Source organism: Mobula hypostoma, chromosome 11, assembly GCF_963921235.1.
Source record: "Mobula hypostoma chromosome 11, sMobHyp1.1, whole genome shotgun sequence".
NCBI classification, from domain to species: Eukaryota; Metazoa; Chordata; class Chondrichthyes; order Myliobatiformes; family Myliobatidae; genus Mobula; species Mobula hypostoma.
Genome location: NC_086107.1, coordinates 104967333 through 104987486, shown reverse-complemented (window position 1 = coordinate 104987486; position 20154 = coordinate 104967333). Strand labels below are relative to the sequence as shown.

The window sequence follows — 20154 nt, the reverse complement described above, 5'->3', positions numbered from 1 at the left end:
ACAACACATCCATGATTATGATAATAGTTTATTCTGTAGATTAGTTCAAAAGGGAGTAGTGATCACAACAAAACTTTGTGTGAGTATATTTCACATAACTACTGCTTGAAAGGCAGTTTGCATTTCAGTGTTCTTGCTACCCATGACAAAGATAATTATAAAAGATTTAGTGCATAGTAATTATAATTATAATAATTATAAAGGATTTAGTGCTTTCTGAGAAGAGAATAAACTCTTCTTAGACTTTCAGCCGGGTAAGGGTATCGATTATAACCAATTATAACAGATATTGATTATAACCGACGTTTCAATTACAAACTCAGCCATCTTGATGAACTAAACAAACCCTGAGTTTTAGCTCTATTCAGTGAGACGCTTCTCTCCCCTGACCCTGCGACTGATGACCTGTCTCAGCTCCCCCTAGAGACAGTTCAAGGCACAGGAACTCCATTCACTGTCAATTCGACTGCACACCCGATGCCCCGTCGTCCTTCTTCAAAAACCACACTTCATTCCTCCTGCCGACAGGCTTCATGGGCGGGTCATAGCCGACGCAGTAGAAGAGGTCGTGATGGTAGGGCACGGCATCGCCCAGCGCGGTACGCAGCTTTGTCGCGTACTCAACGAACTGGGCCTCTTTGGCGTAGCCACCAAACTGCCTGCAGGGGCAAACAACAGGGTAGAAGTCACTCACGCACACGAGGAACTCAGCAGATCAGGCTGCATCTGTGGAGGGGAATAAACAGTCGCCATTCCTGGCCAAGACCCATGAAATACCATTTCTTTGGCAGCCGGGGGCGGATGTCTACCACCGAAAAGCTCCCAGACCCACCACACAAGTGCCAGTCACAGTTCTCCATTGGCACAGATTACAGCGCCTATAAAAAGTATTCAACCTCCCTGGAAGTTTTCATGTTTTATTGTTTTACAACATTGAATCACAGTGAACTTAGTTCAGCTTCTTTGACACTGCTCAACAGAAAAAGACTCTTTCGTGTCAAAGTGAAAACCGATCTCTACAAAGTGATCTAAACTATTGTAAAACACAAAATAATTGATTGCAAAAGTATTCACCACCCACCCCCCTTTAATATGACGCACCAAATCATCACTAGTGCAGCCAATTGCTTTCAGAAGTCACATAATTAGTTAAGGTATTAACTAGCTATATATAAACCTGCCTGCAGTCAAGGTGTTTCAATTGATTGTAGTAAAAATACAAGGCGGGAGGAGAAGATGGCAGCGTGACACGCTCGCGCAGCTCTCCGGTGAAAAATGATAGTGTCTGTTAAATAGGGGCCGTGGACAATTCTGATTTGATGAAGACAGACGTGAGAAGCAGACGAACATCTGGAGAAATTTCTGAAACGCAGGTTCGCTGCTGTTGTTACTGTGCGATCGAGAATCTCCGGAGGGAAGGCCTCAAAATCCCCAGCTTTGCCAGCTGCTGGCGACCGAGGCTGAGGTCAAATCGTTCGGACAGAGATGGTGCTCAGTACTCAGTGTCGGAGGGCTGATCAGAGCTCGAAGTTTTTGAACGCCTCAGAGTCGGACTGTGGTCGGGCATGGCAGGGAGAGTTTTCTTCCTTCTCCCATCTGCGTGAGATGTGGGACTTTCAAGAGACTTTGAACTTTTTTACTGTGCCATGGCCTGTTCTTCATCAAGTTATGGTATTGTTGCACTGTTGTAACTATATGTTATAATTATGTGGTTTTGTTACTTTTTCAGTCTTGGTCCATCCTGTGTTTTGTGATATCACACCGGAGGAATATTGTATCATTTATTTATACGTGCATTACTAAATGACATTAAAAGAGGACTGTGTGTCCTCATAATCTACTCTAATCTGTATCTGGAAGGTCCGACTGCTGGTGAGTCAGTATCCTGACAAAAATTACACCATGAAGACAAAAGAACACTCCAAGCAACTCCATGAAAAGGTTATTGAAAAGTCAGGAGATGGATTAAAGAAAATCTCCAAGTCACTGAATATCCGTTGGAGTAGAAATGGAAAGCATACGGCACAGCTGTAAATCTGCCTAGAGCAGGCAGTCCTCAAAAACTGAGTGACTGTGCAAGAGGAGGACTAGTGAGGGAGGCCACCAAGAGACCTATGACAACTCTGGAGGAGTTACAAGCTTCAGTGGCTGAGATGGGAGAGACTAGGCATACAACAACTGTTGCCCGGGTACTTCACCAGTCACAGCTTTATGGGAGAGTGGCAAAGAGAAAACCAATGTTGAAAAAAACCCACATGAAATCTCGGCTAGAGTTTGCTAGAAGGGATGTGGCAGACTTTGAAGTCAGCTGGAAGAAGGTTCTCTGGTCTGGTGAAGCCAAAATTCAGCTTTCTGGCCGTCAGACTAAACGCTATGTTTGGCATAAGCCAAACACCGCGCATCATCAATTACACCATCCCTACCGTGAAGCATGGTGGTGGCTGTATCATGCTGTAGGGATGCTTCATTGCAGCAGGCCCTGGAAGGCCTGTGAAGGTAGAGGGTAAAATGAATGCAGCAAAATACAGAGAAATCCTGGAGGAAAACCTGATGCCGTCAGCAAGAGAAGATTTGTTTTCCAGCAACACAATGACCCCAAGCATAAAGCCAAAGCTACACAGGAATGGCTTAAAAACAACAAAGTTAATGCCTTGGAGTGGCCAAATCAGAGCCCAGACCTCAATCCAATTGAGAATTTGTAGCTGGACTTGAAAAGGCCTGTTCACTCCCGATCCCCGTGCAATTTGACAGAGCTTGAGCAGTTCTGTAACGAATGGGGAAGAAATGCAGTGTCCAGATGTGCAAAGCTGACAGAGACCTATCCACACAGACTCAAGGCTGTAATTGCTGCCAAAGGTGCATCTACTGTGATGAAAATACACATAAATTAAGGTGTTTGCTGGCCTGGGCTAGCACCAGTGGCATCAGCAGTTGGTCTGCCACCTGTCCTCAGGGGAGGGAGAGATAAGGAACAATGAAGCAGCATTTGGAGGTGTTAATGAAGGAGCCATCAGTCTGGGTATTGTCAAGATCGGCTCCCCCTTTGAACCCTGAACTGTTTGAAGTGCTGGACAGGCGATCTGGAGATGTGTAATGAAGGGACGGGAGAGAGAGCTGTCTAGAGCGGCTCCCCCTTTGAACCCTGAACTGTTTGAAGTGATGGACAGGCGATACCCCAGCAGGGGTATAAAAAGGGACAGGTTCGCTAAGGCAGGACACACACAACACCCGAGGTAACGAGACCCTGGAAGCGGTGCGCCTCTCACGAGTCGGTGGGAAGTACCGGGCCATAAACGCACAGGGTGGAAAGGTACGATCAGCGGGAACCCGGTGTGTGTCCACCCTTGCCTGGGGTGCCAGGTTCACTGCAGAGGATCGACCGCATCTGGAGGAGGGGTCACAGTCAGTGATCTCAGGTGACATCACCAAGGACCCGCCCAAAAGCTGCTTGTGAGCCATATCGCCAGTCTGTGAGTGGAAGCCGTTTCGAATGATCGTTCTTGTTCTCTCTCCTTCCCCCCACATTGTCCATCGCCATGGCAACAATTACTGCAAATGAACTAAATTGAACTGGATTTTGTGTCACTTTGAAATTGGTCATTTACCCCTAGACAACGATAGAGCTTGATTGATCCTGTTACCTTAATTCTGTGCACGTGTGTTTATCATTGCTGAACTGTTGCATTTATTATCCTTTCGATTACTGTGTTGCTTGTTTCTTTAATAAAACTTTCTTAGATCTAGTAATCCAGACTCCAACTGAGTGATCCATTTCTGCTGGTTTGGCAACCCAGTTACGGGGTAAATAACATAAGTGGGGTTCTCGTCCGCGATTTTGAACACTAAATTTGGGACGGAGTAAATTGATTGGGTCAAAATTCCCGAAAGAAAGAAAAGACGAACAGCAGAAATGGAGGCTGAGGAATTTATAAAGGCGCCGACCTTGGAGGCATTAGAAGATGCCAGGAAATCGGAATTGGTAGCTGTGGCCAAACGGTTGAATCTTGCTAAGGGGAAGCCGACAATGAGGAGAGAGGAGATACACAGAGCTATCGTAGAGCACTATGTATCTAAAGGTGTGTTTCCTCAAGGCGAGCTGGAGGTGGTGTCTATTGAAAAATCTGCTGGAGACGCGGTACAGGTACAGCTTGAAAAACTGAAACTCGAGCACGAGTTCCGGATACGACAGTTGGAGCAAGAAGAGAAGGAGAGAGAGTTAGAAAGGCAAGAGAGAGAGAGACAGTTGGAGAGAGAAGAGAGAGAGAGACAGTTGCAGCGAGAGGAGAAACAGAGGGAAATGGAATTCGAGTTGGAGAAGTTAAAGATAAGGGCCGAGCAGGGGCTCCTGCAGAACCAAGGTGGAGGGTTCTGGGCGACCCAGGAGGTTAGGCTGGTTCCCCAATTTGACGATACCGACGTGGATCAGTACTTCCTCCATTTCGAAAAAGTGGCTATAAGTCAGGACTGGCCGAAGGATAAGTGGGCTGTTTTACTTCAGAGTGTACTGAAAGGGAAAGCCCAAGAAGCTTACTCCACTTTGTCTGCAGAAGATGCCCAGAGGTATGAGGTGGTGAAAGAGGCCATCCTCAGGATTTATGAGTCCCGGAGGCATACCGGCAGAGGTTCCGGAATGCGAGGAAGCAGTGGGACCGCATGTATTTGGAGTTTGCCCGTGAGATGCAGACATATTGTGAGCGCTGGCGCGCCTCAAAGGGGGTAGAGGGGGATTATGACAGACTGCTGCAGCTGATCCTGATTGAGCAGTTTAAAGGTTGTGTCCCTGAGGGTATGAGACCCTACCTCGATGAGAAAGAGGCAGCCACGTTAGCCGCAACTGTTAAGTTAGCGGATGAGTATGCGTTGACGCATAAAATGAAGTTTGCCCCGAGTAAAGGCTACCAGAAGGGTAGTCAGGACGGCGGGGAGAGTCCGCCGGAAAAGTCAGAAAGTAAGCCGGGGACTAGTGAGAAGGATAAGGTAGACCGGGAGCAGTCTGGCAGGAAGTCTCCTGGGGTCGTCTGTTATAATTGCGGGAAAGTCGGACACTTTGCGTCCAGGTGCTTTGCCCCAAAGAAGGAGACGGGAAAAGGGAAGACAGCGATTTTGACTGGCTGTATCGAGCTATTAAGCGAACCACTGGGGAAGGACAGGTCTGCCAAAGTTCAGGAAGGGCGCGAGAGGTTTATCTCGGCTGGATTGGTGTCAGTGAAGGAGGGGTTAAAACCAGTTCCAGTGCGGATCTGGAGAGACACGGGAGCATGTCAGTCACTAATACTGAAGAGTGTATGAGTTTAGCTCAGAGACCCAGACTGGGGAGGTCAAGGTCAAAGGTATTGGAGAAGGGACAGAGACAGTCCTTCTGCACCAGGTAGACTTACAAAGCAACCTGGTCTCTGGACTAGTCATGATCGGGGTGAGGTCCGAATTACCGATGAAAGGCGTGGAAGTCTTGCTCGGTAATGACATCGCCGAGGGAAGCGTGTTCCCAGTCGTGAGATTGACAGGTCAGCCTGCCAGCATTGAGGCCCCGCCCATGGACTCACAGGTTCATCATGGGGCTGCGGTAGTGAATTTAGCTGCAGTGGTAAATTTAGCTGAAACGTTTCTGCCAGTCTTGTACGAGACGGGGGTAGAAAATGAAAAGGAGTGTAGTGAGACAAGAGGTAGTGAGGGAGCTGGGACAGACATAGCAGTAGCCAGGAAAGAATTTGTGCAGACGCAGGAGCGAGACGAGGGGCTGATGGTTTTGGCAGAGACAGCTCTCTCTGACACAGACTTGACAAGGGAACTAGTAGGCTATTGTGTGGAGGAGGAAGTGCTAAGGAAGAAAGGGAGACCAAGTACTGTGCCCACAGATGAGGAATGGGGGGTGGTGCAAAAGAGTTATGGGGATGAGGTTTTTAACATGGCCCACGAGGTACCCCCCGGTGGACATTTTGCGGTGCTGGAGGAAACAGTTAGTGGAATCATGAAAGAGGTTTACCGGCTGCCCAGGGGGAAGGATGTTATTGATCATGACCGACGCAAACTGAGACGGTCACAGGCTTTTGATATGCTAACAAACCTAGTCGGTGTTAGCGTGGAAATCAATGAAGCTAGGGGCCCCCTGATAAGAGAAAAAAACCATTTTGAAAAGATTAGTATGGGATCGATCAGATGGGAGAAGGCTATTGTTTTGGCCAGGTCTACTGATAAGGTCTCTCCCTTAATCCCCAAACAAAGCGACTCTTTAGGAGAAGTAATTAAACGACTCGCACCCGTGCGTTTGATTGTCCCGAGGCGATGCAAAGAACTGGGACGTTGGGTGGTGTCTGTTACAATAGCCTAGCCTAGTAAACAACATCCATATAGAATGAGTAATTCAGTGACTAAAGGGCTGACGAACACAGAGGTGCGTATTGGCAATTTAATACGGCTGTCTGAAGCCAGCTTGATAGTGAACTGTGAAAAAAATGAGTTCAGCTACACGAAGGTCACTTACCTGGGAATTGTGGTGACACAGGGGCAGCTGGCAGCGATGCAAGCTACAGTGCAGGCTATTGCTGACCTCCCAACCCCGACAGACAAGAGGGCCCTCAGAAGGCTCTTGGAGATGGTGGGGTACTGTAGGAAGTTTTGCAATAACTCTGCGGTCACTACCCCTCCCCCTCCTACTAAGCCCTTGCGAGAGAAAACTAAGTCGGAATGGGACAACCCTTGTTATTGTGGTCCGGGACAAAACCAAATGAGAGGTTACACTGATCGCAATTCATCAGTGTTTTTGGCCACTATGAAGTTTGCTGAGTTGGAGCCTGGTCTAAGGGATTATTAATAACACATGTAAAAGGCACGGAAAATGTGATTGCTGACTGCCTGTCAAGGTGTTGACAACTTCAAATTCTCTGTATTAGCCAAATAACTGATAAAGATGTATATTTGTGTGTGTCAAATAATGTACTCATGTTTGTAATTTTTACCCCGGTAAAAATCCTTAAAGGGGGGAAGTGTGACGAAAATACACATAAATTAAGATGTTTGCTGGCCTGGGCTAGCATCAGTGACATCAGCAGTTGGTCTGCCACCTGTCCTCAGGGGAGGGAGAGATAAGGCACACAATGAAGCAGCATTTGGAGGTGTTAATGAAGGAGCCATCAGTCTGGGTATTGTCAAGATCGGCTCCCCCTTTGAACCCTGAACTGTTTGAAGTGATGGACAGGCGATACCCCAGCAGGGGGATAAAAAGGCACAGGTTCGCTAAGGCAAGACACACACGACACCCGAGGTAACGAGACCCTGGAAGCGGTGCGCCTCTCACAAGTCGGTGGGAAGTACCGGACCATAAACGCACAGGGTGGAAAGGTACGATCAGCGGGAACCCGGTGTGTGTCCGCCCTTGCCTGGGGTGCCAGGTTCACTGCAGAGGATCGACCGCATCTGGAGGAGGGGTCACAGTCAGTGATCTCAGGTGACATCACCAAGGACTCGCCCGAAAGCTGCTTGTGAGCAATATTGCAGGTCTGTGTGTGGAAGCCGTTTCGAATGATCGTTCGTTCTTGTTCTCTCTCTCTCTCCCCCCACATTGTCCATCGCCATGGCAACGATTACTGCAAACCGAACTAAATTGAACTGGACTTTGTGTCACTTTGAAATTGGTCATTTACCCCTAGACAACGATAGAGCTTGATTGATCCTGTTATCTTAATTCTGTGCACATGTGTGTTTATCATTGCTGAACTGTTGCATTTATTATCCTTTCGATTACGGTGTTGCTTGTTTCTTTAATAAAACTTTCTTAGATCTAGTAATCCAGACTCCAACTGAGTGATCCATTTCTGCTGGTTTGGCAACCCAGTTACGGGGTACGTAACACTACCAAATACTGACTTAAAGGGGGTGAATAATTATGCAAACAATCATTTCGTGTTTTATATCTGTAATTAATTTAGATCATTTTGTAGAGATAACTTGTTTCTTCCCTGGACTAGAACGTCTGCACGTTAACAATATCTGGCATCGCATCGCCTCACCCAGGATGATGTTAAATCCTCTGGCGCTATTCTAAAGGGAAACGGTCTCTGAGATGCTGGGCTAATTTCATCTCATCAACCTACCTCACCTCAGCTTAAGAACATAGAAATCTACAGCACATTACAGGCCCTTCGGCCCACAATGTTGTAACCTACTCTTGAAACTGCCTAGAATTTCCCTACCATGTAGCCTTCTGTCTTTCCAAACTCCATCTACCTATCTAAGAGTCTGTTAAAAGACCCTATTATATCCGCCCCCACCACCGTCGCTGGCAGTGCATTCCACGCACCCACCACTCTGTGTGAAAAACTTGTACCTGCTTCCAAGCACCTTAAATCTACGCCCCCTTGTGCTAGCCATTTCGGCCCTGGGGAAAAAGCCTCTGGCTACCCATACAATCAATGCCTCTCATCATCTTATACACCTCTATCAGGTCACCTCTCATCTTCCGTCACCCCAAGGAGAAAAGGTCAAGTTCGCTCAGCCCATTCTCATCACTTTCCTGTTAGTGTTTGTGGAATCTTTCAGGAGGTTAACTGGCTGCTGGTTCTAATGCTACGTGATCACTCGAGTACTTGACTGGTTGTTAAGTACACTGTGACATCCTGTGGCGAAAGGTGCTACGGAAATGCAGGCCTCTTCCACACCCTGCTCTGGGCAAGCTTCAGCTCCTTCTCCTCAGGGTACCGGCCACTGGCTGGTTGGATGTAGGCCAAAGCCACCTCCTCCAGCCGAGCAGGAGGCCGGGTCAGGGCTCAGAGGGTCTGTACGACGAGGGTGAGACTAGGCCTCTGTCGGACCGCCTGGTGGTCCGGCGTGGGGGGCGGGGCAGAGGCGGGAGAGGATCTGCAGGTGTCCCTCACCTTCTGGCACCGAGGGAGGGACACCTCACATGTTCCCACCTACCCACAGATGCTGGTGACCTTGGTTGAGTGAGAAATTCCACCCAGCACCCCTGCCCCCTTCCTCCCCAGCTGAACTCCTGCCCCCTCCCAAGGCCAGTCGGACTGGAGACCAAGTCGCGTCCAGCGGTCACTGCACCGACCCAGTTCAGCTGGGGCTGGGCCGGTTCGCGGTCAGATGCAAACCCCCCACCCACCAAGCCTTCAGTGGACTCACGTGGAGTAGACCGTGAACCCCTCCTGCCATTTGATCTCGATGCCCTCATCCGTTGGCTTGGGAACGTTCTCCTGGTATTTGCTGGGGAGGCGAACATAGATCTCATTGGAGGGCTGTAGGCCGCCGTCCTCACTTGGGTGGACCTTCATGCTGATTGGGGTGGTCATTCCTAACTGCAGGCCTACGGAACAGCAGTGCACGTTTAGACACTTAACCTCGGGCAGCTCGATGGCTGCCTTTGTCCTCACCTTCCCTTCCCGCTCAGAAGGAGGACGTCTTCCATGCAGGCTCCCAGAGCATTCCCATCAACCCCATTCTCCCAGAACATATTCTCCCCCTCTTTCCATTCACCACTGGGGTAATTTACGGAGGCAGGTTAACCATCTACCTGTAACCTACTGTCTCTCACCTTATGCTCCTACCTACCTACCACCCTGGGAAAATTACCTACTTAATGCCCAGTACGCCACCGGAGTTTAGGGCAGCGATGAAGATCCTCCATCTCTGGTAGTGTTCAGGGCTTCCTTCATCGTGTCAGTAGCTTCCTCTCGGTTTTCACTACTGTCAGTCATGCAAATTCCGGTGGAGACTCAGGAATCACACTCAGATGTAGAAGGATTCTTCGTTGCTGTTTGACCAGTCAGGGTTGTTAGCCCTGAGCTGAATCCCTGAACCTAGAGGACTGGTGGACCTCTCTTAGTCTGGCCTCTAACCTTTGACCTGTTTGGCATGGGTGACCCTACCAAGAGCCAAAGCATAAAGCCCTGACTCCAGCCAACACTGCTCTCCGGGTCACTGAGGCACACAAGCCTCCAAACCCTACGGTGAGGTTGTGGTCCTCTTGGAGGTGGGGAAAATTACAGTGACCACTTAACCCGCTAACCAGCTCACCTTTGAGACGGGGAAGGAAACCGGGGCACAGGAGGGAAGAAAACCCACGCGGTCACGGGGGCGAACGTGCAGACTCCACGGAGGCAGGACCTGAGGTAAGGATCGAACCGGGATCACTGGATCAGTGAGACCCTAACCGCAATGCCAGTGGTGTCCCGACTCTCACCACCCCATTCAATCACCACCTCTGCGCCAAAAATCTCCTATTTATCTTCAAATCCGCTGCAAGGACACAAGAAAACGAGGCAGGAGTATGGCTCCTAAAGACTGTGCTACATTCTGATTTGGTCTTGGCCGATCTATTCTGGTCACAACTCCATAACGACAACCATCAGAGAGGATAACCTCAGTCACCACAATTCTGAACTGATTCTACAAAACCACAGACCCACTTTCAGAGACTCTTTACAACTCTTGCTCTCAGTGTTGTGCTTTATTTGCAGTTTACCTTCTTTTGCACGTTGGCTGTTTGCCGGTTTACGTATGACTTTTTCCATACACTCTATTCTGGAAGTTTGCCCACAGGAAAAGGGATCTCAAGCAGTGTATGGCTCAGGTTAAATATCATCGACAAGCGTCGTGAAATTTGCTGCGTTTGCACAGCAGTACAGTGCGAAAAAAGTGAGGTGGTATTCGTGGGTTCAATGTCCATTTAGGAATTGGATGGCAGAGGGGGAGAAACTGTTCCTGAATCGCTGAGCGTGTCTCTTTAGACTCCTGTACTGTGATAATAAATTTTACTTTGAACTCTGCTTCTGTGCGGTTTCCTATAGTCCTCAGTTCCTTGATCTTCCAACCTTAAATAGATCTCGCAGGCAGAGAAATCCAGGGATTCACCACTGTCTGGGAGAAGAGACTTCTACATAGCTTGATTTTAAATGACCGAGGTCTCACTTTGTAGCCACGCCCCCCCCCGACCTGTGACAAGGGGGAGTCTTCACCCTGTCAGCTCCCCCCCTCCCATTAGGATCTCATCAGATCACCAGCCTCTGCGAAATACAAACTCAAACAGTCTAGCCCCTCTTGGGTAGGAGGTCATGGTTTCATTCCCTCTTAATCTACTGATCTGCTCCAGTCCTACCGTCCGATGTCAAAAAACAAGGGGCTGGCGGAAATCAGAGGGTCAGAAATGGGGAAGACCGAAAGGAGTTTGTATGTTTAAATGCAGTAACACAGAGTGCAGTGTCGGGGAATCTCTACCTCCTTCCCAGTCCTATCTTCTACCTTTAAATATCACACAGAGTGTAACGACAGAGACATCCTGACCTGAAACATCAGCTGTCCATTTCTCTCTGCCTGACCCACTGAGATCCTCCAGCAGACCTTTTTATTTTGACGTTGGGGTGGTCGCTGTGCTTGTAGACGTCTCATCGCCAGTCGAGGTGACGCCCTCGTTATGCAGTTGTTGGTGCTTCCCTCTGGGAGTGCTCGCGTGTACACAGCCCCCATGCACCTGCCTCGGTCCTGACTGGCTACCGCTTCAGTTAACCTTTGGCATTTAGGGGTTCGTAGATGGCGTCAATTTTGATATGTTTGTTTACAGAGTTATGGGAAGGGAACCACGCTTCTAAAACATCTCGTGCCTGCCTTGTGGTTGCCTGCTGCAGATCCCAGCATCTGAGGCCTCCTTTGTCTCCAATTCAAAGTGTCCCTTTGTCTCTGATCAGGAGCCCCTATTCCCCTGCTTTTATTTTACCACTGGCCACAATATCTACGGCTCAGGGCACATAGAATATTACAGCACAGTGCTATGCCGACCTTTTAACCCACCCTAAGATCATCTTAACCCTTCCCTCTCACATAACCCTCCATTTTTCTATCATCCACGTGCCTAAGAGTTTCTTAACTGCCCCTAATGCAGGGGTCCCCAACCTTTTTTGCGCCGCGGACCGGTTTAATATTGACAATATTCTTGCGGACCGGCCGACCTGGGGGCAGGGGGTGTTCAAGTAGGGTTAAACTCACCTCAACATGTCTTTTACAGTTAGGGTTGCCAACTTTCTCACTCCCAAATAAGGGACAAAAGTCGCAGTCAAATCCCGGGACACTTTACCCCAGGAAAGACTACCATGACCATGAAGCCTTGCGCGGGCACCTGTGTGCGCATGCGCGTACGTGCTGATTTCCCCTCCCCCCACAAATCGGTTTTGCCTTCATCTTCCCAACTACACTATACATACATTATTTCTACTTTATATAGGCTGTGTATTTATCATATCATTCCTGCTTTTACTATATGTTAGTGCTATTTATTTTTGGTTTCATGTGTTATTTGGTATGATTTGCTAGGTTATTTTTTGGGTCTGGGAACGCTCAGAAACTTTCCCCATATAAATTAATGGTAATTGCTTCTTCGCTTCACGCCAGTTCAGCACAAAAGGTTTCACAGGTACGCTCTACCTTAGCGGGGGAAATACGGGACAAGGGCGGTCCCGTATGGGACAAACCAATTTAGCCCAATATACGGGATGTTCCGGCAAACATGGGACAGTTGGCAACCCTATCTTCAAATTCAACAGTGCGTGACAGGGAATGAGGAAAGGTGCAGCTGACTCATATCGTTTCCTCGCGGCCCGGTACCGGTCCGCAGCCCAGTGGTTGGGGACCGCTGCCCTAATGTATCTGCCTCTGCGTACAGTGCGTTCTGAGTGGAGGAAAGTTTTGGAGAGATGTCAGAGGCCCCTATTGCTAACCCTAACCTCCACACCCCTCTACTGGCCCGCGCTCCCAACGAACCCCAGCCCCACCAGGCCACCCTCCCTCCCACCGGGACCCCCTCTCCCCTCCATCCCCCAACGCACTGCTAGGGGTGGGGTTAGAGGCTGATACATCAGGGACACTTAAGGGGTCTTCAGGTAGGCACATGGATAAAAGAAAAACGGTGGGTTGTGGGCTGAGTAGGAGGGAAGGGTTAGGTTGATCGTGGAGTGTGTGGACAGGTCAAAGGGATGGTCTAAGTTGCTGTTTTGTGGTTGTAGTCATTGGGATGTGGCGAATCCAGAGAGGCTCGCACAGGGCAAAGTTCCACTCTCCCAATACCTTGTCCGTTGTTCCCTCCCAGGTACTTGAGCAACTTCACCACGCCTTCGCCCGAACTCTCGTCGAACGGCTTTCCTCTGATGGTTATAGTGGCATAGTTACCAGGCTCGTACTTCCTCTCCTCGTACTCCAACTCTCCCTGTGGGGGAAGTCGAAGGGCAGAATGAAACTCGGTGAGGAAAGGGTCAGATCAAGACATTCATTCACTCGAAGACAGCAACACACAGTGCAGAGTCCTGGCGATCTCTGCCGTCGTCGTTGGTCTGTCTCGTATCTTTACATCACGCCCTCTCCCTCACACAGCATGTAACCACTCATTAAAACGGAACACTTGTAATTCCCCTGTGAATTTGACACCACACAGGATTTCAACAAAACTTAAACACATTGTCCTTTGGTGTTCATACTGCACCATTTAACCTTAGGCACAGCCACAGTAGCATAGCGGTCTGCACAAAACACTACTACAGCGCCGGCGAACCGCGTTCAGTCCCGCCGCTGTCCGTAAGGAGTTTGTACGCTCTCCCTGTGACCGCGTGGGTTTCCTCCAGGTGCTCTGGTTTCCTCCCACAGTCCTAAGATGTTTGGGTTAGGGGGCCAATTGGTCACGTGGGAGTAATTGGATGGAGCAGTATCTCTAAATATAAGATAAAAAGCAAATAAAACCATAAAGTCAGTAATCATGCTCTGATTACTACTAATTACTATTGCTCTTTATCACCCCTGGACTGTAAAGGCCTTTTGCTCTCTATAATTTGTTTTATTGGTCAACTTTTCCTTAGGAAGGATATCGGGCTTACATCTCCTCTAAGATCAGAGTTCACCCTTGCACAATCATCTGAAAGCTCTTTGTTTCAACGTGTCTACCATGAAAGCCAGTCTCCCCTCCGTCTACGCTTCCCTCTGCCTCAGTAAAAGAGCCAATAGGATCAAATCCCATCCCAGGGGAGGGAGAGTGAAGATCTGGCTGACTGGGGCCACAACAACCACCTCTCACTCAACGTCATTGATTACTGACTTCAGGAGGAGGAAACTGGAGGTCCACGAGCCAGTCTTCATTGCAGGATCCAGGGTGGAGAGAGTCAGCAACTTCAAGTTCCTCGGTGTTATCATTTAGAAGACCTGTCTATGCAAAATTATTTAAAAAACCACGGCAATTCCTCTACTTCCTCAGAAGTTTGCGAAGATTTGGCATGACATCCATAACTTTGACAAACTTCTATAGATGTACGGTGAGAATACATTAACTAGCTGAATCATGGCCTGGTTTGGAAACACCAATGCCCTTGAACAGAAAATCCTACAAAAAGTAGTGGATACAGCTCAGTCCATCACAGGTAAAGCCCTCCCCCACCACTGAGCACATCTACACGGAGCACTGTTGCAGGAAAGCAGCATCCATCATCAGGGACCCCCACCTCCCAGGCCATGCTCTCTTCCTGCTGCTGCCACCAGGAAGAAGGCACAGGAGCCTCAGGGCTCACACCGCCAGGTTCAGGAACAGTTATTACCCCTCAACCATCAGGCTCTTGAACCAGTGGGGATAACTTCACTCAACGTTCTGGATAGACACAAGGATGTGAAGAAGATGGAGGGATAGGGACATGGTGCAGGTAGGAGGGATGGGTGTTTGGGTGTTTTTGATTTGTTTTTGAGCTGGTTCAGCACAGCATTGTGGGCCGAATGGCCTGTTCCTGTACTGTTCTAAGTTCTAACAGAACCGTGGCCACACCCACCCCTCAAGGACTGCAACAGTTCAAGAAGGCAGCCCACCGCCATCTTCGGCGAGGAGAAGAGACGAAGACAGACTTGCGTGGAGCGTCTGGTCGACTACCGTGGTTGGTCCCAGGCAGCAGGTCAAGGAGGTCGGAGGGGATCAAATGGTGGAAAGAAGACTCCATTAATCGAGCTCCAACGGTTGTGCACGAAGTGGTTGAACTTTAATAAATCTGGCACCTTTTACTTTCCTTTTATATTGTATCTCTATTAATTACATAGTTCCAGTAAGATCTATAAAGGGTAATCATTTAATCGCATATGGTGTATTGTCTGTTATTTGACAGGGTGGGGTACATCACACAGCATCCACACAAACTTGGTTACCCAGTCTGGCGGGGCCGAAGGCTGCTCCCCCTAGACGACAGCGAGCTGAGTGAGCCTGAGGCTTACCAGGGGGCTACAGCTCTATCAGATCTCCCCAGCAGCATTGGCCCATGGGTCACAGCTCTTCATCCACAGCCACCTGGAGGCTCACTCAGCAGGCTCGGTGACGGCTCTTCTCTTTACCGTTCTGAATTGTCAAGGAGAGAGCACGTTCTGCAGAGTGAGCAGCCAGCAAATCGTCTACACCCCACCTCTACAGGCTGGTATCGTGCCCTCCACCCCTGTCTCTGACGCTGCTCTACCAGCTCCTGGTACTTGACTTCAAACGCCTCCTCAATCCGGCCTTCCCAAGGCACTGCCAGTGTTACCGTGACCAGCTGCTTCGAGGCTTCTGACCAAACAGACACGTCAGGCCACAGTTTCGATGATGCGATGAAGTCGGGGAACTTTAATTGCTTGTAAAATATCAACTTTTCAGTGGCCAGTCAAACACCACGGCAAGCAAGCCTGCTGGTGATCGAGGCCAAGGCAAAGTAAACACATCAAGGAAAACAGGACATAGTGTTGTACTTACAGAGAGTGCAGAGCAGGTGGACAAGTAAAGTCCTAGGTAGATTGGGAGGTCAAGAGCTCATCCTTTGGAGGTCCGTTCAAGGGTGTGAAGAGAGTGGTGTATAGGCTGCTGTTGAACCTGGTGGTTGAACCATTGGTCGTGGAGGTACATTGAATGGGCTATTGGAGGACAGAAGGATTCCACAGGATTTGGTGGCAGGAGGAGACAGCAACAGGACAAGGGAAGCAGGGACAGGTCAAGGAGGAGTGGGGAAACAGGGAGGGGTCAGGAGGTGGTCAGCAGATTGGATGACCGGTCAGCGAAGACTAAGGGACTGAAGGTCACAGAGGGGTCAGAACCAGCAGGTGGGTGAGCGGCCAAGACTGCCAATGGAAGGGGCGAGGGAGTGAGTCACCTCGGAGACGGGAGTGGGATGGTCGGACCGGTGAGGGGACACAGTTGAGGGCCTGTGGTTGAGGAGGGGGTACAGGGCGAGGGGGGGGACCCGTGATTGGGAGGGATGCGATGGAGGGACAAAGAAAAGAACCAGCGAGGGGGCAGGGCAGAAACTTCCCTGCCATTGTGTGGCGCTACTGCCTCCTGCTGGCACTTTCCGGGATCACAACTGCCGCCAATTATGGTAATCAATAGTTTCCGCAACTTATGCCCGGACTTACTTCAAGGCGGCGTTTCAGCACGCACTGCACCTCAGAGCTGTGAATGGAAGCTGCAGAACTAAGTGGCAAATGAAAACAGTCTTGTCGATTCCTTTGCCCCTCCCGTGGTTCAGTCAGGGTCAGGACGGGGGAGAAGCCCAATTCTCGCACCATCGGCAAGTCTGGCTCTGCTCCGCAACACGGGAATTCTTCTCCAGCAGAGTCCTGATGAAGGGTCTCGGCCCGAAACGTCGACCGTACCCCTTTCCATAGATTCTGCCTGACCTGCTGAGTTCCTCCGGCATTTTGCGTGTGTTGCGCGGGTTACATTGTCGGATCACGGACCACGCAGCCAGGAACCCGCCACAGCCACAAGGAACACATACAAAATGCTACTTATGTTACGTACCCCGTAACTGGGTTGCCAAACCAGCAGAAATGGATCACTCAGTTGGAGTCCGGATTACTAGAACTAAGAAAGTTTTATTAAAGAAACAAGCAACACAGTACTCTAATCAAAAGGATAATGAATGCAACAGTTCAGCAATGATAAACACACATGTACACAGAATTAAGATAACAGGATTAATCAAGCTCTATCGTTGTCTAGGGGTAAATGACCAGTTTCAAAGTGACGCAAAGTTCAGTTCAATTTAGTTCAGTTCAGTTCACAGTAATTGCTGCCGTGGGAGATGGATAGTGGGGGGAAGGAGAGAGAGAGCAAAACGAATGAATATTCAAAACGGCTTCCACACAGACCTTCGCAGTCAGCTTTCGGGCGAGTCCTTTGTGATGTCATCTGAGGTCACCGACCGTGACCCCTCCATTTCCAGATACGATCGTTTCTCTGCGGTGAACCTGGCACCCAGGCAAGGGTGGACACACACCAGGTTCCCGCCGATCGTGCCTTTCCACCCTGTGCGTCTATGGCCTGGTCCCGCAACTGGCCTTCCAAAACTTCCCACCGACGTGTGAGAGACGCACCGCTTCCAGGGTCTCGTTACCTCAGGTGTCGTGTGTGTCCTGCCTTAGCAAACCTGTCCCTTTTTATCCCCCTGCTGGGGTATCGCCTGTCCATCACTTCAAACAGTTCAGGGTTCAAAGGGGGAGCCGATCTTGACAGCTCTCTCTCCCGTCCCTTCATTACACATCTCCAAATGCTGCTCCATTGTTTTCCTTATCTCTCTCTCTCCTGAAGACAGGTGGCAGACCAACTGCTGATCTCACTGGTGCCAGCACAGGACAGCTAACATCTTAATCTATGTGTATTCTCGTCACACTTCCCCCCTTTAAGGATTTTTACCGGGGTGAAAATTACAAACATGAATACATTATTTGATACACACAAATATACATCTTTATCAGCTATTTGGCTAACACAGCGAATTTGAAGTTGTCAACACCTGACAGACAGTCAGCCATCACGTTTTCTGTTCCTTTTATATGGGTTATTTTGCAATATGGGTTGGACAATAGAGAGAAATATTTTTTAAATACCATAAATCTGAAATAGAACAAGGAAATGCCAGGGGGGAGAAAAACAGCCTCTACGGGGTGGGGGGGGAGAAAAACTAAGATTCAGGTCGGGGACCTCTGCAAAATTTAACCCTGTTTCTCCCCATGGACCTGCTGGGAGTATGTAGCGTTTTATTTTTGCTAGGATTACAGGGGAGGGGGCGTTTGTCCGTCCTCCCGCCCCTCCTCTTTACCTAACTTATTCCTGGCTCCCAGAGGAGATCAGCACAGGGCTGTGAAGGTGAAGCGGATTCCAGCCTCTCGCCGTGTGAGGGGCTGTATATACACACACACACACACACACACACACAACAGCAATACGAAGCGATCTCATGCCCACACTCTTCCTGGCCGGTAAGACCCTTCGGCCCTTTGTCACCGCGCCAGCCCCCAAAGTCAGCAATGGGGTGGAGGCCAAAAGAGACTGGAGAAAGAGGGAGGGGAGGTTATTAATCCTGCACAACAATGTGTCACGGTATTCTCCGGCGGCTGCTGTGCGGGGAAGTCAATGACATTGCCAGGACAGTTAATGTGGCTTACCTTGGTGTCTGAGCTGACAGTGTGACACGGTCTGTGTTCAGTGTGACTGAGCAGTGAGTTTTTTATCATCCCAAACATAGCTGAACTCCCTCAAACTTGCAACACGACTCAACTCGGAACAAAAAAAAACATTAACTTCGAGCCCACTATCGGCGCGCGTGTGAGCACTTCGCTCCAGAATTGATTGCACAAACTTTCTGGAAACAAACCGATTCTGCTCATTGCATGGGATGGGAGGAGTCTCAGGCTGACCCCGAATTAGTCCCAGGGTAAAGGTCAAACCAGTCTAAAAGAAATACAAATCAGCATTTGCAAATTTAAAAAAATACAAAGTGATATTCACGTTTATTTACGAATGTATCAGTGATCACGGATGAGGTCATCTTTAGCGACCCCGGACTGAAGAAGGGTCTCGGCCCGAAACGTCCGCTGTTTACTCTGCTGCCCGGCCTGCTGAGTTCCTCCAGCGTTTTGAGTGTGTGTTGCTTTGGATTTCCAGCGCCTGCAGACTTTCTCGTGTTCGCGGCCCGAAGCCTCTCTCTGCGGCTGTCTCACGGCGAAAGCCCATCTCTAACGTGGGGTGGTGGTCTGTCAACAACAACGCCTCCGGATAGAGTCAGAACAAACGGGCCCTTTCCCCTCAGCCGACAACATTTCGATCTAAACTCGTCCCATTCGCCCGCATTTGGTCCGTATCCATCATATCCTTCCGTAACCAGTGTTTGTAAATGAGGTTACATCCTCACAGCATCTCTTCCTGTGCTAACCTCTTTGATGTTGTCTACTTGCCTTTGCCCTTTATGTCTTTCATTCGTGTAGTCTGGCCTGTTGATCATGCCCCAGTAAACCAGAGTCGGCAAATAAACCCAGACTTCACACCGTTAACACTAACCTCCCTCCAAGCGGCCAAAGTGCTGCAATTGCCCATTCACCTGCTCCCTCACCTCCATTCAGGGTCCTAACAATCCTTCCAGGCGAGGCAACACCTCACCCGCGAATCTGCCGGGGTCGTCTGTTGTGCCCGGTGCTCCCGATGCGACTGGTGAGACCCGCCGTAAATTTGGGGACCCCCCCTTCCTCGAGCATCTCCGCACCATCCGCCACAAGCGGAGCTTCCCGGTGGCCAAACATTTTAATTCTCATTCCCGTTCCCGTTTTGACATGTCAGTCCATGGCCTCCTCTTATGCGAAGACGAGGCTACTCTCAGCTTGGAGGAGCAACATCTTATATTCCGTCTGGGTAGCCTCCAACCTGATGGCCTGAATATCGAGTTTTCCTTCTGGTCAAAAAGAAAATTCCCCTTACCCCACCTTTTCCCCTTCCCACTCCCCTCCCCCTCTTCTATTCCCCACTCTGGCCTTTTATCTCTTCTCACCTCCCCCTGGGACCACCCATCTCCTTCCTTTTCTCCCATGGTCCACCCTCCTCCCCTGTCAGATTCCTTCTTCTCCAGCCCTTTATCTTTCCCACCCACCTGGCCTCACCTTCCAGCTCTCCTCCTTCCCCTCCCCCCACCTTTTTATTCTGGCATCTTTCCCTTCCTTTTCAGTCCTGAGGAAGGGTTTCGGCCTGAAACGTCGACTGTTTATTCAATTCCATAGATCGGGGGTTCCCAACCTTTTGGACTCTTACCATTAACTGGGAGGGGGGGTTCGGTGGACCCCTGACACAGAAGCTGCCTGGCCTGCTGAGTTCCTTTAGCATTTTGTGCGTACTTCTCTGCATTTCCA

At 49.5% G+C, this 20154-nt stretch overlaps 1 protein-coding gene across 1 annotated transcript; it reads right to left on the bottom strand.

Annotated features, from left to right (window-relative positions):
• Window positions 1–16: 16 nt before the first annotated feature.
• LOC134354061 (heme-binding protein 1-like) lies at window positions 17–18623 on the bottom strand. The gene is made up of 4 exons (XM_063062796.1): window positions 18424–18623; window positions 13057–13195; window positions 9127–9307; window positions 17–659 (listed from the first exon to the last, which is right to left on the bottom strand). The coding sequence occupies exons 1-4, from the start codon at window positions 18499–18501 to the stop codon at window positions 458–460; spliced, it is 600 nt and encodes a 199-aa protein (XP_062918866.1). The 5' UTR covers window positions 18502–18623; the 3' UTR covers window positions 17–457.
• Between the last annotated feature and the right edge of the window lie 1531 nt (window positions 18624–20154).